At 36.9% G+C, this 20818-nt stretch overlaps 3 protein-coding genes across 4 annotated transcripts; all 3 read right to left on the bottom strand.

The window, feature by feature from the left end:
• Positions 1 to 2050: 2050 nt before the first annotated feature.
• LOC107489829 (disease resistance protein RPV1-like) lies at positions 2051 to 4236 on the bottom strand. Its single transcript, XM_052261771.1, has 4 exons — positions 3969 to 4236; positions 3308 to 3893; positions 2635 to 3208; positions 2051 to 2441 (listed from the first exon to the last, which is right to left on the bottom strand). Exons 1-4 carry the CDS (start codon positions 4234 to 4236, stop codon positions 2052 to 2054), a joined length of 1818 nt encoding a protein of 605 aa, XP_052117731.1. The 3' UTR covers position 2051.
• Positions 4237 to 6260: 2024 nt separating this feature from the next.
• On the bottom strand, positions 6261 to 18058 carry LOC107489826 (uncharacterized). Of its 2 annotated transcripts, none has more exons than XM_021142898.2 (4): positions 17521 to 18058; positions 7624 to 8211; positions 7144 to 7250; positions 6261 to 6853 (listed from the first exon to the last, which is right to left on the bottom strand). In XM_021142898.2, the coding sequence occupies exons 1-4, from the start codon at positions 18015 to 18017 to the stop codon at positions 6564 to 6566; spliced, it is 1482 nt and encodes a 493-aa protein (XP_020998557.1). In that variant the 5' UTR covers positions 18018 to 18058; the 3' UTR covers positions 6261 to 6563. The 2 variants fall into 2 exon arrangements, with proteins under 2 accessions (XP_020998557.1, XP_015966077.1); XM_016110591.3 differs by having other exon boundaries at positions 6270 to 6835; positions 17521 to 18056.
• Positions 18059 to 18585: 527 nt separating this feature from the next.
• On the bottom strand, positions 18586 to 20233 carry LOC107489830 (disease resistance protein Roq1-like). Its single transcript, XM_021143902.2, has 3 exons — positions 20192 to 20233; positions 19455 to 19997; positions 18586 to 19242 (listed from the first exon to the last, which is right to left on the bottom strand). Exons 1-3 carry the CDS (start codon positions 20231 to 20233, stop codon positions 18823 to 18825), a joined length of 1005 nt encoding a protein of 334 aa, XP_020999561.2. The 3' UTR covers positions 18586 to 18822.
• Positions 20234 to 20818: the final 585 nt, after the last annotated feature.

Below are 20818 nucleotides of genomic sequence, written 5' to 3'. Positions count from 1 at the left end.
AAACAACATCTTGGCTTGTTTCAGTCCAGGGAACAAGAAATGAAAAATACACGTGTCACTGAAACTCAATAATCGTAAATATAGTACAGGATATGCTTCTACAAATACACTTTAATAACCACCCTATTTTAGTTAACATGAACCTGAATAATGCTAACGCCCTCCAATGACTTGCACGTGGTTCTGCAAATTAGCCCTTTCAATTTTTACACTGTCAAACACTTCCTCTTTTTCTCTTAGGCTCTTAGCAACTGTGTCTTTGTTGTGAAAACCTGTGATAGTTTCAGTGGCTAAGAGAAGGGGGGTTGAATCTTAGCCTCTTTTTTTTAGTACACTTTCTGGTCTTTGAGAAGACTTTTCTGTTTTTGTCTCGTCCCTAGTCACGAGAGTTTTTGTTTTTGTCTCGTCACTTGACACGAAATATTTTTTATTTTAGCTCCTGTACAGCAGAAACAGAAATGAAGTAGTAGAGAAAGAAGATTACACCCAGATATATCCTGATTCAGCTGCTAAGTGCAATGCAGCCTACATCCAGTCTCCATCACAACAATGATGGAATTTCACTATAATCATCCAGATTACAAACTGTAAAGTGCTAACCCAACTTACAAGGGGATTCCCACAGAATCATGAAACACAACATAGATGAACAAAGGAACTCTAAGACATCTATGACTTTTTCTTTTAATTTTGCACTCTCTGCCTTTTTCCGCCCTATGCCTTTTTCATACAAACCTCACTGTTTGCCTTTTTCCATGAGACTCAAGACATGACAAAATTAAACAGAAAAATTACAAAATAGAATACATTGAAGGAGAAGAAAATCTGTAAGCTTAGATAGCTATGAGAATCATGTACCTTGCACTCTCAAACTTTCTCCCTTGAATCAAACCGTGGCTGTTCACTCCTTTTATAGAGAAGAGAAGCCTTCACAGTTGAAACAAACCAAGCTTAACTTCCTTTCCTTCAAAACAGAACCGGTTCAGCCACAGAGAGAGAAGAGGTAACTCATCCAAAACCCAACATGCAAGTACCTCTAGTTCTTCCTTGGTCATCACTCTTCATCAATCCGAGCGCTTCATCATTGGCTTGCTCTCCAAGATGGATTTCTGGCCCTTGATGCTTCATGATGATGATGGCTTCATCTGCTCCGATCTCTGCCTCTTCCATCACTTCGCCACTCTAGCTACTTCCTGTGGTGGTTGAGCAAAATCAGAGACAAGCCATGCCTCCAAAGATCTCCTACTTGCTGGCCGAATCTCCTTCTTTCCTTTTTGAGTATGAAGGACCCGAGATTACCTCACCAAATCTTACCACTTTTGGTGATAATCTTAGCCACAACATACTTTTATTGTGTTATGTTTTCTTGTCATCATCATGATGGTCTTGTAGAGTGTTCTTCCTTCACTTTGGTAGCTCCATTTTGCTTTCATGGTTTCTTGGGCAATAACCGAAGCAAAGAAAGAAATGAGAGAGAAAAAAGTATGAAGAAAAGCAATCAAGTGTATCTGAGTAAATTAATTAAAGTGAATTGCTTTTACTTCCCTTAGGTGGAATAGCGTGTAGCATTGCTAATCCCCATCAAATCAACTTGTCAAATTCTCTCTCATAGTTCCCATGCAATAAATGGTAATTGAATGAATTTGAAATCCATCACATGGTTAGAATTGAGATTCGTTGGAAGGTATAGGCAAATATCAACATTTGCTTTCCTGATGAAGTATATTTCGAATCATGCATGAGGAACAATTTTTGGGCTTGGAGCATTTAAACTCATTCTAGCCCAAGTAATTTATTTTCCATTCAGCCACAAAAAGCTAACTTCATATTTAATGCTGAATATTTTAATCATTGGGCTAGCAACATTTTTATTTCGGCCCAATGGTTTCGGCCATTATGATCATAATATTTTAATACTAAGACTAAATTGGGCTTGCACCAGAATTTTATTTTCGACCTAAATAAACCTGCATTGCAAAAATTAATTTAATCATTCAATCTAATATTAATAATTTTTGCAATTAATCATAGTAATAATGTTTGATCATCACTTAATTAGTAATAGAGTTTTCCAAACTCATCGACTGCGATCGCGCGGATTCGCTCTTAAGTTCTCTTTTCTTTTCCTCCAAAGATTCTAACTGAGCGGACAAAGACTTCTCAACCATATCGACTTCCCTGTCTTCATTTGGCACTTCCTTTTGACCATTATCAATTCTTTCTGGGAAATGAGTATGACAAATGTCTGCTTGATTTTCATTACAACCTATGACTTCTGTATTTGATTCCCCTTGAATAACAGAAGCTTGTTTTCTCCTTTCAAGACTAATATCTTCAGAAACTAGAGGTTCCAACGAACCATTGACTTGATCACCAAAAGTGCTTTTTTCACCCAGTTGTTCTCTCTTGTCCTTTCCAGCTGATGCACTGATATTTGACTCCTGAGAGGAGGAAATGAGATGGTAAGATAAAAGATTAACAGTTTCAAATGTCTAATTTGCAGAAAAAAGGGTTAAAATTTCCTTTATTGTGGATCCTTTTATACTGATCCAAGGAAGATTGCCACTTCTATATGCTTCTACCAAGCAAGTTGGTACATTTGAACATCATACTAAGTAATTCAAGAATATTTACCGAATTTGAATTCTCCATCACATATATTCTTTCAATCCCATGGCTTTCTAGTAAATGTTTGTCCCGGGTTGTAACGATGACTCTAGTTCCACGGCCAAACCAATCAGGTTTTCCAGCAAGAGCTTGTAATTGTTCTATCTTGTCAACATCATCTAGAATCAAAAGGGTCTTCTTCTTTTGTTGGAGCCAGTGCTGTATTGTTGAAATTCCATGTTCAATGTTTCTTGATTTGAGATTCTTCCTTTCGAAAATGTTGGAGAGAAGTATGTTTTGAAGATGTACTAAACCATGCTTATATGAATTTTCTCTCACATTTTCAAGAAAACATATACTTTCAAAACCATTAGCAATCAAATGATAAATTGCATGAGCTATAGTTGTTTTGCCTGATCCGGCATTTCCATAAATCCCTACCATGTGGACACCATCATAGCCATCGGAGAATAGTAGCGACTTTACTTCTGACACTTGAGACTCTAATCCAATTGGATAATCAGCATGTAAAGAGACACGTTTAATCTCCCTTAACACTACTTCAACGATCTTCCCAATAAACTCGTGTTCATATTTATTCCTGCTCAATACATAAGACAACTTCATGTGCTAAGTCATACCTATTTGAAATTGTAGTTATTGGACAAATAAAGGAATAGTGAAAAAGATGGTAAGGTACCCTTCGAAAACAAAGCCAGTAAAATCAGCTGCTCGATTCAAAGCCCGTTTCCACTTTTGGACTTTTGATGGGTCATCCTTGAACTTTTCCTCATGTTTAGCTATCCCTTCCCCATAACTACCTGTCTGATGTCGCACATCATTGTGACTTACATCATAGAAAACCGGAAAAACTATCTGGCCATCAGACTCTTGGCACTCCAAGATCTTGACAAGTTCATCCAAGCAATAAGTAGAATCAGCATAATTCTCAGAGAACACAATGATGGCTATTCTGGAACCTTTAATTGCCTCAATAAGTGTTCTTGATATACCATTCCGCCTGTGGAGTCCTACATCATCCATGAAAGTGTGGATTTTCTTGTCACGGAGAGCTTTAAAGAGACTGCCAGTAAAACGATAGCGTATCACAGCCTCTAAAGTTGAGGAACACATGGTGTTGGTATTGCCGTGAGACAGAAAACGATGATAACGAATCGTAGGAAGCTTGCACTCTGGACTCTGCTCTGACTGGTAGAGTGTCTTCTTTAATAATCGCCAAAACCTGTTTAGTGATCCTCTCAATAAATTCGTGTTCAAATTCATCCCTGCACAATAACAGCCCAAGAAGATTAGAAGAAAACAATTGCATAAAACGAAGAAAGAGTTGTACGGTACGGTACCCTTTGAAATGCAAGCCGGATAAATTGGCTGCGTCACGAAGAGCGGCTCTCCAAATTGGTGCTTTATCCTTGACATAATGCTGGGAGAACACGATGATGGCAATCCTGGAGCTTTCAATTGCCCGAGCAAATGTTTGCTGGATTTTCTTGCCACTAACAAGATCCTCGAGATCCATGAAGGTGCGGATTTCCTTTTCACAAAAAGCTCTGTGGAGATAGCCAGTGAAACCGTAGCGAGTTTCATCGCCTCTGAAGTTGAGGAAGACATCGAATTCCCACTCGCTGTCCCTGACGGAAGGAAAAGAAGAAGCGTGGGAAACTTGAGGAGGAGCCATGGGAGCTAGGTGTTAGTGTGAGGGTGGTGTTTAATTTGAAGCTCGAAAATCATTGAACTAGTTAATGAAGATAATGCTTGATCAGTTCAAGTGAGTCAACAAAACAAATGTTTTTAAATACAGTTAAGTAACCAATTAGTAATTACTTATGGAAGCCACTTTCTCATTTCCTGTTAACCATGGTGGTCAATCCCTCGTGGCGGAATGTATAAAAGAATCGGGTGCTTTTTAGTTTTTACACTTACTCAAATACTTACAGACTCCTCAGTCCTCACCTTCGAGGTGTTTTTCTATGTCTCCATGCTGTGTTTTTATATTCTAAAATAATGTAGACTCTACAGAGCAGGAACTTTATTAAATGTATAAGGTGATTGATTCGTTGTACTCAGTGATTCACTTACGAGCATCAACTTTACGTCTCTCCGGTTTGGGTTTTTTTTTTTTTCAAGTGTTTTGCTCTCACATTTCAAAGATTAATTTGCATAAATTTAAACTCTATTTAAGTGTTCATAAGGAAATTAAAATTTTATCTAATATTTAAAAAGACTAATAAATTAACTAATAGAGTAATTTAAATTTATTTTAAATGTCTTTCCATTCAAACCACACATCAAAAACAAAATAGAAATTAAAATATAGTATAAGTTTAAATCTTTTTACATACTTTTTAAGTGTAGTTTAATTTAATTCTTAAAATTTAAAATAAATTTTTAATGTGGTATTTAAAAGACAAAAATATTTGATAATAAAAAAAATTTAGTCAAAATAAACTAGAATTTATGTTAAATTTTAAAAACTAAATACTAAATTAAAGTGATGAACAAATATTATTGGATTATTTGTTTGTATGATTTATTGTGTTTGTGTACAAAAACTAAATTAATTAACATGGGTCCAAGGTGCAAATAATCAAGACCCATCAATAGCAAGCCCACACATATAAACCAATTCCAATTCACCTATAGCAACAATCTGATCCAAAATTGAATAGCTGAACCATGAGAAAAAAAAAAAAAGAGTCCAAAGAAAAGATTCAAGCTCATTCGATGAATTCACCAAAACTCACCATTCAGAAATTTGAACTCCAATGAGTCTTAGCTCACATGGCATATATCTCTTTTCTCACTTCAAAGATTGCAGGTTCAAATTCAACTGGTTACAATCAGAAAGAAAAATGTGGTAAGTGTGTGAGGAATGTGTGAGTGTGTCGAAAAAAAAAAGCTTGAACTCCGTAAAGTGTTGTCCAAATCATGTTGTATTTTTTTCCAGTTTAGTTTGTCAGAGTCTTATTGAAAAAGACAAACATGGTGAATTTTGTAAGAAAAAGTCAATAAAAAAAAGATCGTGAGTTAAATTTGGAGAAAAAATCATAAATTATCTCAAAAATACTTTGTATGTTTTTCTGTTTTGTGTTATGATCATGAGAAGATTCCCTTACAAGTTGAGTTAGTACTTGACGGTTAAAAAGTTAGGTAGAGTTCTAATCAAATTCATATTGGGTTAGAATCTGAATTTGTATTGGTGAATGTAATCCATTTAACGATAGCAAAATTTTGTCACGGTTATGACAGAAACTAAATGTAGACTACATCACACTAGGTAGTTGAATCAAGATACATCTGTGTACAATTTTTAATTCTCTACTCTATCTCTATCTTTGTAATTTAAGAGATAAAAAAAAATGTCTCCTATTTCGACCCAAGACAAAACAAAAATATTTCTTCAAGTTATTTTAATAAAATTAAATAAAAAAATAAAAAAATTAAGATTCAACTTTCAATCTCTTAATCACTAATAAGTATCAACTTACTATCATTTTCATTCCTAATTTGGAATTAGTTTCAGCATAATTATATGGAAGTATGGAAAGCAAGTTTTACATGGAAACGTATCTAGAAGGTAAGTTTTTCCACGCGGTTCAGATATGTGATACGTTCTAACGTAATAGTTAGTACATTCTTAAATAAATAAATAAAAAAGTAAACTTATTTTCTTAGTTGGCTCTACCCTTCTATCTTTTTCTCTCTTCAGTCTTCACTTATTCTTTTTTTAATTTCTTCTAGATATATTTGCTTGCTTTTCCTCTTTGCAATTCAAACATTTATGACTGTGGTTTTTCTCTTTCTATACATCAAGTATTAGTTGGAGATAATACCATCACTATCTTTATTGGCGAATTTATATGCGATTCATGATATTTTGGAACGTGAACAAATTGCTACAACAAAATGATACAGAAAATGCCGCCTAATTGATAAATTCATGTAACTATGCTTTTCAACTTGGCATTTTTTCCACTGTCAAACGCTTTTTTTCTCTTTGCAACTGTCTTTCTTTGGAATTCTGTTATCTGGTCATTAATGGCACGGATTTCCCCTTCAAGTTCTCGCTTCTTTCGCTTCAACGATTCCAACTGAACACATACGGACTTCTCAAACACATCGACTTCCATGAAGTTTTCAACATTAGCTTCAGTTTCTGCTTTGACTTTTGAAGTGTTGCGTTGGTTGTCTTGGAGAAGAGACTCTGCTTCTGCAAACAAATTGGAACCTGTTACTTCCACAAGTTGAAACATTCATATAATTAAGTTTTTGGACTAACGTTATCAGCTTTAAAAGCATTTCAATTAGCAATCCAACAGCAGTTATAAAATTTTATTTATTGGAGTGAAGATTATTTTTGTCCTGACTCCTGTATGTAACGATGACTAGTTCCAAAACCAAATTCAGCAATGGTTTGTAACTGCTTTTGTTTGTCACCTTTAGTTTTCCATGCTTATTTGAATTTTCTATCACGTTTTAATTAAGAAAATATGAACCTTCGAATTAGAATTGTTTTACCTGTACCACCATTTTCATGGATTCCTACCACAGGTGAAGCAATATTTCTAATATTCCGCGACACCACCCGAACGATCTTTCCAATAAACTCATGTTCATACTCATTCCTGCCAAATAGCCAATATGATCACAATTTTGTGCTAAGTCAACATTTTTTACATGGAAAAGTATAAGTAGATAATAAAAATACTAAACAATGTAAACAATAAATATATCGAATGTTTATTTTACTAAATGTATTGATGGTTATTTTAATATTAAGATTTAGGTGAATAATTTAGAGATATAGTGTATTTTTATTTAATTGGTGGTTGTTCATATTGTTTAATATAATCATTATTTATCTAGTACTCTTCTTATAACTTATTTTATTTAACATTTATTAATTATTATAATAATTAATAAATACTAGATAAAATAAGTTTTTACTGTTTTTGACTTTTTTTTTTTTGTTTCCAAATATTTCCGTTGATAAGGTACCCTTTGAAATGGAAGCCTGTTAAGTTAGCTGCCTGATGCAGAGCAGCCCTCCAATCTCGCAGTCTGTCTACATCATTCTTGAACCTCTCCTCATGCTTAGCCAGTGCTTCCTCATAACTACCACGCTGATGTCGAACGTGAGGAGGATCCACGTTATAAAAAACCGGCAAAACACACTGGGAATTAGATTGAGAGCACTTCATGATCTTAACAAGTTCATCTAAGCAATAAGAAGAATAAGCATAGTTCTTCGAGAACACAAGTATAGCAATCTTGGACCCTTCAATTGCCTTGTCAAGTGTTCCTGAGATTTCATTCCCTCTATGAAGAGCCTCATCATCCATGAAGGTGTGGATTCCCTTGCCACAAAGAACATTGTAGAGATTGCCAGTGAAACCAAATCGAGTATCAGTGCCTCTGAAGCTGAGGAACACATCGTATTTCCATCCATTGCTCAAGCAAGGAGCCAAAGACGAGTAGGAAGCTTGTTCCTGGGACTCTAGTTCAACTGGATAATCACCAACACGTTTAATCACCCTTGACACTTGTTCAACAATTTTCTCAACAAACTCATATCCGTATCCATCCCTGCATAGTGTAAAAGAGCTTTATGCTTTAACTACTGCAAAAACAATGTCTACGTTTCTTATTCAATTCAACTTTTAGTGTTGATTTGGATGTATTTGCTGTTTACTTTTTTTCAATAAAATATTAAATTAGTATGGAGGTCCTGTATTTTCACTTACATTCCCACGTGGTCCTCATAATTTTTAATGTAACCAAATTTGTCTATATTTTTTTTGGGTTATGGTACGTGTACGAGGTAGGCATCAAAGTGGTCTCTGAAGTTGTCCTCGAGGATCAAAGTAATTCCTGAAGTTAAAAATTTGTCTGGATCGTCCCTGAAGTTGATCTCCGGTACTCATAGTGGTCCTTCCAGTGAATTTCATCCACCTGGCGCAACCGAAAAGCTGAGCTGGCATCGTTGGTGACACGTTAGCAGGCCAAAACGACATCGTTTGTTGGGTGGCGCCAAAAAGGCATAAAACGTCGTCGTTTTATGCGAAAAAAAATCCCCACCCTCAACGTTTCACTAACGTCTCGTCTCTCACACTCAAACACACAAACACAACACAAAGCAGAGTTCTCTTCTTCTCCATTACCCTCTTCAGTGGCGCCAGTGCTGTTGCCTTCACCAGAGCGTATTTGGGTGGAGAACGTAAGTTTCAGAGGATCGCCTTCATCATCTGCATCAGGCAGAGAGTTGTGAAGACGGGTTTCTCTGATAAAGGTACGCAAAAAAAATTTAAATGTGTGGTGAAGCTCTGTTTTTTGAATTTTGTTGTTAATCTATTCTTCAGAAGGAGAAAAAACGTTTTCTTGGAGTGTTTTGTGTTGGAATGCATGCTTGTGTTTTGAGGTATTGGCTAGGGTTTGATCGGGAGGAGGTTTCTTAGTGGCTAGGCTAAGTAAGGGGGTTTTTGTTAAGACGGAAACTTGTTTTTTTGTCCAAGGGTTTACTGCTGTTGTAGTTTTAGTTATGGAGGTAGTAAGTTGGTAATGTGCTTGAAGTTTAGGGAGGCTGATATAAGATAAAAAAAATTTTAAATTGCAGATGGGTGATGATTTGCTTACCATCCTATTCACCATGGAGGATCATTCATCACAGATGATGGAGGTGTGACTTACAATGGTGGAGATGTCTCTGAGTTTCCAGGAGTTGATACAGACAAACTGGACGTCTTCTTTGTCCGAGACTACCACAAGGATCTTGGATATGACAAGGTCACTCAAACATGGTGGCTGGTTCCTATTAGGCCGTTGCAAAATGGTCTAAGGGCTCTAACAAATGACAAGGAGCTGATGGAGATGTGCTATCTTGGTCAGCAGAACAAGGGGGTTGTTCATGTTTACTATGAACATGGAGTCTCATAACCTCTTTACATTGAGGAAGCAGAGGCAGTTTCATCTAAATGGAAGGAGGTCTTGGTGATACAGGATTTGAATCCCACCCCAAACCCCACCACCAATGATAATGCAGAGCCAATTCCCACCATAGCAGCATCTACTACAACCTCTGCACCAATTCACAGCACTATTCCCACCGAAAAACCAGACTCAACTACAAAGCTTCCACCTATTTCAATTACTGTTAGTAAACCAGCCAAAAAATACACCACCACCCCACTGCAACTCCTATGCCAAACCCCAATCCACCCCCAAAAACAGTGACTCAACCCAGTAAAACCAAGCCGAAAAACCCACCCAAAAAAATGTCGCTACCAACTGAAATGCCTAAACCATGGTCAAAATCAAAAGAGTCCAAGAAGTCTGCTGTACCAAGGAGAGGGACTAGGAATGTAAAATCTGCAGCACCAAAACCATGTGGAAGGAGGCTATTAACAAGAGCAGCTGCTAGTGGAGCTAGTGTAAGAGGTAATGGTAAAGGAAAACAGCCCCAAACAGAACATGTTGCATTGTCTAGTTCAGAGGATTCCTCAGATAGTGAAGCGAGTGATGGTTGTGAGGAGGATGAACCATATCGGCCTGATGGTGATTTAGTGTCTAGTGAGGAAGATGTGGGTGTGGAGAGATTAGCAGGAAAGAAAAAGACAAATATGAAGGAGAGAACCAGAAAAGCTAAGAAAACTTCTAAACAAAAGAGGGATGTAATGGTTGAGGATGATGGTCCCGTGTGTGCTGACTCAGGCTCTGAGGATGATGCACATTTTTTTGGACCAATTCCTAGGTTCGGGTCCATAGGAACATATGATGATGCCCAAGATGAAGGTTATGAGGAATCTGATGGTGGAGACTCATGGCACTCAGAAGAACTAAAGACTCCTCCAAATTCTGAGGATGAATTGGAGGAGGTTGATTCGGATGAGGTTTTCCCTGTGTTTAGAGATGTAGGTAGAGTTAAACCCCAAAATGGTCCCTGAGATTGGCATTTTGCACTGAAATCGTCCCTGAGATTCCAATTGCACCAATTACGTCCCTGAGATTGAAAAAAATGCACCATAGTAGTCCCTGACCCATTTTCCATTAACGACGTGATGACATGGCATGATGACGTGGAGTGTAAGTGACACGTGTCACTTCATGATTTGGCCACGTGTAATGGTAGGATGATGTGGTGACCAGTGACACGCGGCATGCTGACGTGGATAGTTGTGCCACGTGTCACAATGTTATTTGGCCACGTGTCCAGTAATACCACATGTCACAACAGTATTCGTCCACGTGTCATCCATTATGTCATTGTTGTATATGCACCAAATTAGTCCCTCACTTTGCATTAAATGACTCATTTTAGTCCCTGAAATTGAATGTCGTGCACCAAACTAGTCCCTTCACCAATTTTTTCTCATTTTTTTAAATTTAAAATTTTAATATCTTGGATACACTAATTTCAATTCTATTTTTTCATATATCGTTTAAATACAAGTGCTTTATAAAAAAATTTAAGATTTTAGTTTTAATTATACAATTTTTTAATAATTTAATATTGGTAAATTTTGTAATCTATAAGTATGTTATTATAAAAAAAATAATTATATGATTGATTAGACACATTTTTTTCATAAAAAACATGTGTTTTTAACAAGAAATTAATAATTAAAATAAATATTTTTTTCTTATGAAATACACATTTTCGTTATGTATAAATGAGCTAGATTGAAGGCACTTCAACCACCCTCACTACCACTTTTGATCTCTGCAGTCTAGACGAAAGAGGTCGGAGATGATAATGGGGGAAGCTTGAAATGCCTTTACGTCAACTCCAAGACGGCGGTTATTAGAGGTATCAGCAAGAAAAAAATATTTTATAAAAGTACTGAAAGAGGTTGGAGATGGTAGTGAAGATGCTTGAAAAGCCTTCACGTTAACTCCAAGTCGACAATTAGGGTATTCGCAAGAGAAAAAACATTTTATAAAAACACTTTTATTTGAAGAACGTGTGAAAAAATAGAATTGAAATTAATGCATTCAAAAATATTGAGAATTTTGAATTTATGGAAAAAAAATGAGAAAAAATTGGTGAAGGGACTAGTTTGGTGCACGACATTCAATTTCAGGGACTAAAATGAGTCACTTAATGCAAAGTGAGGGACTAATTTGGTGCATATACAATGATGGCATAATGGATGACACGTGGACGAATACTGTTGCGACACGTGGCACTACTGGACACGTGGCCAAATAACATTGTGACACGTGGCACGCTGACGTGGATAGTTGTGCCACGTGTCACTAGTCACCACATCATCCTACCATTACACGTGGCCAAATCATGAAGTGACACGTGTCACTTACAGTCCACGTCATCATGCCATGTCATCACGTCGTTAATGGAAAATGGGTCAGGGACTACTATGGTGCATTTTTTTCAATCTCAGAGACGTAATTGGTGCAATTGGAATCTCAGGGACGATTTCAGTACAAAACGCCAATCTCAAGGACCATTTTAGGGTCTCACTAGATGTAGGTAGGTTTGGGGAGCTTAGGCTTGCTGTTGGAATGACATTTACTACAAAGATGGAGTTCAAAGAGGCTGTGCGTGAATATTGTATACAGGAGGGTCGGAGGATTTGGTTTAAAAAGAATGATAATGTAAGGATGAGAGCAGTGTGTAAGGATGAGAACTGTGGATGGCTTGTCTATGCTGCTAACAACACTGAGAACAATTACTGGCAGATCAAGACGTTCAATGATGATCACACTTGTGCAAGGGAAACCAAAAATAGATTGGCTAATAGGAAGTGGCTGGCGGGGAAATTGGTAAAGAAGCTACGAAAATATCCTAACTTAAGACACTGTGAGGCTGCTCAGTATTTTAAGACAAAATGTGACTTGGAACTTAGCAAGTGTTCACTGACTAGGGCCTTAGGAGATGCTAGGGCTGTTGTGTATGGTAATGCTGCTGCCCAGTATGGGATGGTAAGGGATTATGGGCTGACACTGCTTAGGAGTAACCCAGGCTCTATTGTCACAGTTGGAGTTATCCCTCAGCCCAACCCTGATGATGAACCAATATTTGAAAAGATGTACATCTGCTTGGATGCCTGTAAGAAGGGATTTTTGGCTGGCTGCAGACCCCTCATAGGCTTGGATGGAGCTTTTCTGAAGACCCAGCATGGTGGCCAGATCTTGTCTGCAATTGTCCCTATTGAAAATACTGAAAATTGGAGGTGGTTCTTGGAATTACTTCACCAAGACTTGGGAGATTATAAGCAAAACAAGCTCTGTTTCATTTCAGATATGCAGAAGGTACGTTTTATCCATTTTTTATTTAAATTTTGTTGTTGTATAATTTGTATAGGCTGCTCTGATTTTAACATGAGTAATTGCATAGAGTACGTAATTTGTATAGGCTGCTCTGATATTATTTATATAGGGTGGTCCATGTTTTTGTTGTTTTGTTGTTGTATAATTTTGTTTTACATATGCTGAACTGCTGAACTGCTGTGTTGTTGTATAATTTTGCTGTAATGTACAAATGCTTTGCCTAAATAGATGGACTACTGCTGGATGAACTGGTATATATATATTGAACTGATATGTACTGCAACGAACAGGGACTAAATTGATGTCACTTATAAAACTTAAGGGACCAAGTTGATGTCACTCATAAAACTTAGGGGACCAAATAAATGTCACTTATAAAACTAAAGGGATCAGTTTGATGCTCGATAACTTGTATGTCACTGTTTTCTTTTTTGAAATCAGGGCCTAATCCATGCTGTTAAGGAAGTTTTTCCTGGTGTCCATCATAGATTCTGTGGCACTTATGGAAGAACTTCAATAAGCAGTGGAAAGATCTCCAGTTGAGAGGGTTGCTATGGGAGTGTGCAAGGTGCACCAGCCAAGATGGGTTCCTAGAAAGTATAAAAAAGATTGAGAGGGTTAACAAGGAAGCTTGGGAGTATTTGAACAAGTGGCCTAGAAACTCTTGGAGCCGGGCTTTCTTCAGCAACGCACCTAAAATAGACAATATCTGCAACAATGCTTGTGAAGTCTTCAACTCAAGGATCAAAGAAGCTAGAGCCAAACCTATCATTACACTGTTAGAGGAAGTCAGACTGTATGCAATGAGGTCAATCGCTAGGAACAAAGTGAAGCTTAATTCCAACAATGGTATTCTATCACCTATACAGCGCAGCAGATTGGAAAAAATAAGGAAGGAGTCAAAGAGTTGGGTCCCGATGTGGTCTGGTGACTCTGAGTACGAGAAATTCGAGGTTCACAGGTGGCCGACTAACATGGTTGTTGATCTGGGAAAGAGGCTCTACACATGTGGTTTTTGGCAATTGAGTGGTGAGATACTTTTACTAGTTTCTTCCATTGTTATTTTTTTTCTTGACTGTTGGCTTAATATTGGTAATATTTGGACTTATGATAATGTTATTTAGGGATGCCGTGTGTGCATGCTTGTGCTGCATTGGCAAGGGTTGGTAGAAGACCAGATGAGTTTTGTCACCAATGGCTGACAATGGAGGCATATAATAACACATATGCCTTCACCCAATTCCAGGTCAAGCCCTATGGGAAAAGTCACCACATAACAGACCACAAGCACCTAAATTTAAAAAGAAACCAGGTCCACTTACGAAAAAAGAAGAAAGGATACAGATGAGGAGCCAAGTGGGGGTAAAAAGCAGAGGAAGAAGATGAAAAGAATCTATCAAAAAGGTCACTATCGTTATTGTGGTGAATCGAGACACACCAAGAGAAACTGCTGAAAGAGAGCTGCTGATGAGGTGGCTGCTGCTGCTGCTAAGGCTGCTGCTGCAGCTAAGGCTGCTGCTGTCCAACCTCCAGCTGCTAATGGTGGTGAAGCCAGCGTTGTCCCAGAACCCCCCACCGAAATTTAACTTGAAGCCAGTCAACCACCATTGTCATAAACCGATGACTCTCAAGAGGTTACAAAATTATATCACATTCAATCTTATTATGTGCATGTTCTTCTCCACTTTTAGTAACTATTATACATGTCTTCACTAATAGGTCTTGCCTCCTCCTGTGAGGCCACCAAAACTGCCTCCCAAAAGGAAGTCATCCAAACAAAAAAAGGCAACTCCAGGAAGCAGCTTTCAAGCAGCAACCACTCCACCTGCTGCCACCCCACCAGCAACCACTCAACCCACAACTCTTCCTCCGGCTCATCCTATGCAAGGTGCATCACAAGGAACCGTAACAAGACTTTTTAACTTCATGAAGTTTGTTCCGAATCCTGGATTAAGACCACCAAGAAACAAAAAATGAAGACTAGGTTTATTATGTTTAGCAGAACATTATTTTGTTTAACTTTTTTGATGAAGCAGTGTACTTTCTGCATTTAGAACCCAAGTGTTGGGGATTCTTTTGTTCAAAACTTGTATTCTCAATATGTTGAGAACTACTGACAGACTTGCACAATATTGCCCTGGCTCTTCCTTGCCTATTTTGTATATGTTTACTGCATTAATATATGATTATGGATTATTATAGCCTCATTGAACTTGAGCTGTACCATATTTTCTTTTTGTTGTTCTCTAATATGCCATTACGATTAAAAAAATTAGAGGATTCCATTAGTCCTGCAAGAACAGTTATGTATACATATAACCTCTACTTTATTCAGATTCCAAATTACTCTTGGACAGTCATGTAAAACAGTTTAATCTGCATTCCTTTCAACCAAAATGACAAGTGAAATTACATGAACAGAACAACATATACATATCACATTTCACTTAGTTTTTGGCTAAATACAATTGACTCTGCTGCCTATCCAATCTTAAGACAAGCACAACAACTGTAACCAGCAGGATCAGCATACATGTAAACAAGAAAATTCCCCCCATTTTCAGAACTCTAACTTCAGACTCTAGTCTTCCAAGTTTCCAAGCAATCTTCATCTTCCATTCTTCATTGTCGTTTGAGGAGCTTATTCTACCATCACATGTCACCGCATCTTCTTCCAGAATTTTGTCCACCCAAAGAAACAACCCACACCACCTCTTACCTGCAGTCTAAACCCAGGAAAGTGAATCAACCAACCTCTAGATTTACCACAAGGAACAGCATCAAGCACTTACATTGTAGTTTGGGCAACCCACGAACGGTCTCCCTGGATTAGAATCCGTCGCTGACCATCGCAGCACTGGTCTCGCCCCGCATGCACACCATTCTGGTAGACGTGCATCTCTGTTTCTATTCATCCTCCTCATGATGCTTCCAAATGATCTTGGGTTGTTGGAGCTCCCAGCTGCGTTGCTCGCGCTAGCCATCAACACTGGTGTTCGATGATGAAGACAACACCGAAGACTCACCTCTGGTGCGATGGAGAGGAACGGAGAGAAGATGAGAAAAGCGTGTGTAACGGAGAAGAAAGGAGAACAGACTCAATTTGGGGGTTAGGGTTTTTAAACTTAAATTAGGGACCAAATTGACTCCAAAACGTTTACTAGGCCACATCAGCTAGCCGTTGGGCTGCTAACGTGTCACCAACAATGCCAGCTCAGCTTTCCGGTTGCGCCAGGTGGATGAAATTCACCGGAAGGACCACTATGAGTACCGGAGATCAACTTCAGGGACGATCCAGACAAATTTTTAACTTCAGGGATTACTTTGATCCTCGAGAACAACTTCAGGGACCACTTTGATATCTACCTAATACGTGTACACTAAAATCAGCTACCAACTACCAGTATAAAATACATGTTGAAATATAAATACACATTGAAAATAAATTAAACTACACATGTATTTATACACAAATATATTAGTGGTTGATTTTAGTGACTAATTTTAGTGTACAAATAATATTTCTCATTTTTTTTATATTAAGTTTCTATAATTTAAGTGCCAAGAAATTATAGCTTATATGACATAATTTCTCTCACTCCTAACTTAAAAAAAATTTATAATTTAAGTAACCACGATTATAATTTAATTTTAATACATACATTATATAATTTTTTTATAATCATGTACTTGAATTTATTCTTTAAATAACTATTTATGCCCAAGTATAAAATAGTTATTTTAATATACATAACAATATATAATTAAATACTTATGTTAAACAATTTAAAAATAATCATGCATCAAAAACTAAAAAGGCTTTAAAAGTAAAAGTAAATAAGTTTTTATTAACTCTTATGGTAAATATATAAGACTTTATCTAAAATAAAATAAATTAAACTCAAGAATATCCCAAACCATAAAAATATTGGGCTTATCAACTTCTATAATAATAGACGAGGATATTAAAAGGAAAAAAAAAGAATGTTTTAACATATTGAAACCATGGTGGAATAATTCCAATAATATCCATGGTTAAAAAACTTTATTTATTTTTATTGGGCCTTTACCTCAACACTTACTTGTCATTTAGTTAATTTGTATTGTTCAAAGTATCTTTAAGAACTGAATTGAATTAATCGAAATTCAATTATGAGTCCTAAAAACTTAAAGATTTCACGTCATGAAATCACTCATCTCAAAAATTTAAATTAATTTTGGGGTTTATTAAGGATCAAATTTTTTATCTTTCAAATCTAGAATTTTAATATCATGTCATGATACCATTCATTTCAAAAGTTTCAGCTGATAGAAAAAAAATAACACTAATAATTATATCTCTAATACTCTCTAAACCTCCATTACAAATATTTCATTGACTCCTCATACTTTTCCTTCAATTATTTGATCAATTTGATTTAAATAAAAAATTGCAAGAAAATAGTTAAAAGTAAATAATCGATTGGTGATATTATTTTAAAAGATTAAATAAAATAACAAATAACTAATTCAGTATTATTTAATTTAATCACAATTAAATATTTAAACTTTTAAACATCTAATTTCACGTTATAAAAGACAAAGGAAAAAAAGCCTGTAAGGAGGTACCCTTTAAAATGCAAGCCAGACAAGTTAGCTGCGTCAGCCATGGCAGTCCTCCATCTTTGCACTCTGTCCATGGCATGCTCAAACGTCCTTCCAGTCTTAGCCAATGCCTCCTCATAAATACCTTTCTGATGCCGCACGACGCTAGGATCGACGCTGTAAAATACTGGCAAAACAAACTGGCCATGACGCTGAGAGCACTCCATGATCTTCACCAGTTCGTTTAGGCAATAAGAAGATTCAGCATAGTTCTTAGAGAACACAAGAATCGCAATCCTGGACGCTTCAATTGCCTTCATAAGTGATGCGGAGATTTCATTCCCTCTGTGAATATCGTCAAAATCCATGAAGGCATGAATTCCCTTGTCACAGAGAGCTTTGTAGAGATAGCCTGTGAAACCGTAGCGAGTGTCAGGGCCTCTGAAGTTGAGGAACACATCGTATTCCCAATGCCAGGAAGAGGAAGAAGACGAGTGGGATGGTTGCAGTTGCAGACCCATGAGAGCTTAGAAGGAAGCTTAGAGAAGAGTTCAAACTTCAAACACTGATCACGCGCATATAAGTCTGGTCAACCAATATAATTATATACACGTGGTCGTTCTTCTATCATCTTAAACTTTTGAGACGAGTGATTTCATAATATAATATCGGAGTTCTATGTGGTCTAAATTTCAATGAATAAAAAAAAATAAGAAAAAAAATAGCTTTTAATTTCCTGTTACCGTGTGGGCCAATGGTTTCTCGGTCAACCGTACCCTTTCGGGTGCTTCAATTAAATGAATTAATCATAAGTTATGTAACTTCTTGGTAGCTATTGAAAAAAAAAAAAGAAAAATAATCTATAATTAACTCTCTACTGAACGAAGGTATATGACTGTCATATGGTAGTTGTTGACAGCAGAAAATGTGGAGAATCAGATGTTCTTATTAGTGACTTTGTTCCTCTTCCATGTACTGGTTGTTAGTTTAACTTTCTAGTTCTTTCTCCTCATCATAGTCATGCAAATCATGAAGATTTTCCAAGAGCACAATTATATTGGTAAAATATCTAGGAAATAGTTTCAGTCCAGTGAATAAGAAATGAAAAATAGACCAGTGTCACTGAAACTCAACAATCATATATATCATACAGCATATGCTTCTGTAAATACACTTTAATAACCACCCTATTTTGGTTAACATGAACCTGAATATTGCTACGCTCTCCAATGACTTGTTCTCTAAGACATTACCACTATGCTTCAATATTACCTTGGCACATGGTTCCTCAAATTAGCCTCTTCAACTGTCAGGATTTTTCCACTGTCAAACACTTCTCTTTTTCTCTTTAGCAACTGTGTCTCTGCTCTGAAAACCTGCAATCTCAGCTTTTATTATGCGAATTTGCTCTTCAAATTCTCTTTTCTTTTCCTCCAAAGATTCTAACTGAGCGGAGAAACACTTCTCAGCCATATCGACTTCCCTGTTTCCATTTGGCACTTCTTTTTTACCATTATCAATTCTTTCTGGGAAATGAGTATGATAACTGTCTGCTTCATTTTCATTACATCCTATGACTTCTGTATTTGATTCCGCTTGAATAAGAGAAGCCTGTTTGCTCCTTTCAAGACTAATATCTTCAGAAACTAGAGGCTCTAACGAACCATTGACTTGATCACCGGAAGTGCTTTTTTCACCCAGTTGTTCTCTCTTGTCCTTTCCAGGGGATGCATTGATATTTGACTCCTGAGAGGAGAAAATGAGATGGTAAGTTAAAAGATTAAAAGTTTCAAATGTCTAATTTGCAGGAAAAAAAGGGGTTAAAGTTCTAAGTATCTTTTAAATTCCATCACTGTGGATCCTTTTATATTGATCCAAGGAAGATTGCCACTTTCATATACTTCTACCAAGCAAGTTGGACAGTTTGAACATTATACTAAGTAATTCAGAATATTTACCGAATTTGAATTCTCCATCTCATATATTCTTTTAATCCCATGGCTCTCTAGTAAACATTTGTCCCGTGTTGTAACAATGACTCTTGTTCCAAGGCCAAACCAATCAGGTTTTCCAGCAAGAGCTTGTAATTGCTCTGGTTTGTCAACATCATCTAGAATCAAAAGGATCTTCTTTTGTTGGAGCCAGTGCTTTATTGTTGAAATTCCTTTTTCAAAACTTGTTGCTTTGAGATTCTTCCTTTCGAATACATTAGAAAGAAGCATATTTTGAAGATACACTAAACCATGCTTATATGAATTTTCTCTCACATTTTCAAGAAAACATATACTTTCAAAACCGTTAGAAATCAAATGATAAATTGCATAAGCTACTTTTGTTTTGCCTGATCCAGCATTTCCATGAATCCCTACCACTTGGACTCCATCATAGCCATCAGAAAATAGAAGCGACTTTACTACTGAAACTTGAGACTCTAGTCCAGTCAGATAGTCAGCAACAGGCAAAGCAACACGTTTAATCTCCCTTGACACCACTTCAACGATCTTTCCAATAACTCGTGTTCATATTGTTTCCTGCTCAATATATAAGACAAGACAATTATATGTACTAAGTCATACCTATTTGGAATTTTATTTAAAAAATAAAAGAACAGTAAACAAAATATGATAAGGTACCCCTGGAAAACAAAGCCAGTAAAATTAGCTGCTTGAAACAAAGTCTGTTTCTATTTTTCGACTTTGGATAAGTCGTCCTTGAACTTCTCCTCATGTTTAGCCATCGCTTTCCCATAACTTCCTGTGTGATATCGCACGTGATCGTGATAAATATCATAGAAAACTGGCAATACGAACTGACCATCAGACTCATGGCACTCCAAGATCTTGACAAGTTCATCTAAGCAGTAAGAAGAATCAGCATAGTTCTCGGAGAACACAATGATGGCAATCCTGGAGCCTTTAATTGCCTGAATAAGTGTTCTTGATATATCATTCCCTCTGTGCAGACCTACATCATCCATGAAGGTGTGGATTTTCTTGTCCTGGAGAGCTTTGTAAAGACTGCCAGTGAAACGATAGCGAGTATCACATCCTCTGAAGTTGAGGAACACATGGTGTTGGTATTACCTGGGACTCTGCTCTGACTGGATAATCAGCAACAACAGGTAGCGTGTCCTCTTTAAGAAATGCCAACAACTGTTTACTAGTCCTCTCAATAAATTCGTATTCAAATTCATCCCTGCACAATGTGTTCGATAATGATGTTAACATGAGGAGTAAGTTAAGGCAAGTATCAAATTGATACATACCCTTTGAAATGTAAGCCGCATAAGTTGGCTGCGTCTCGCAGAGCGGCTCTCCATATT

This window comes from Arachis duranensis, chromosome 5, assembly GCF_000817695.3.
Source record: "Arachis duranensis cultivar V14167 chromosome 5, aradu.V14167.gnm2.J7QH, whole genome shotgun sequence".
Taxonomy (NCBI): Eukaryota; Viridiplantae; Streptophyta; class Magnoliopsida; order Fabales; family Fabaceae; genus Arachis; species Arachis duranensis.
The sequence above is the reverse complement of the archived record's forward strand: the minus strand, read 5'-3'. Positions and strand labels throughout refer to the sequence as shown.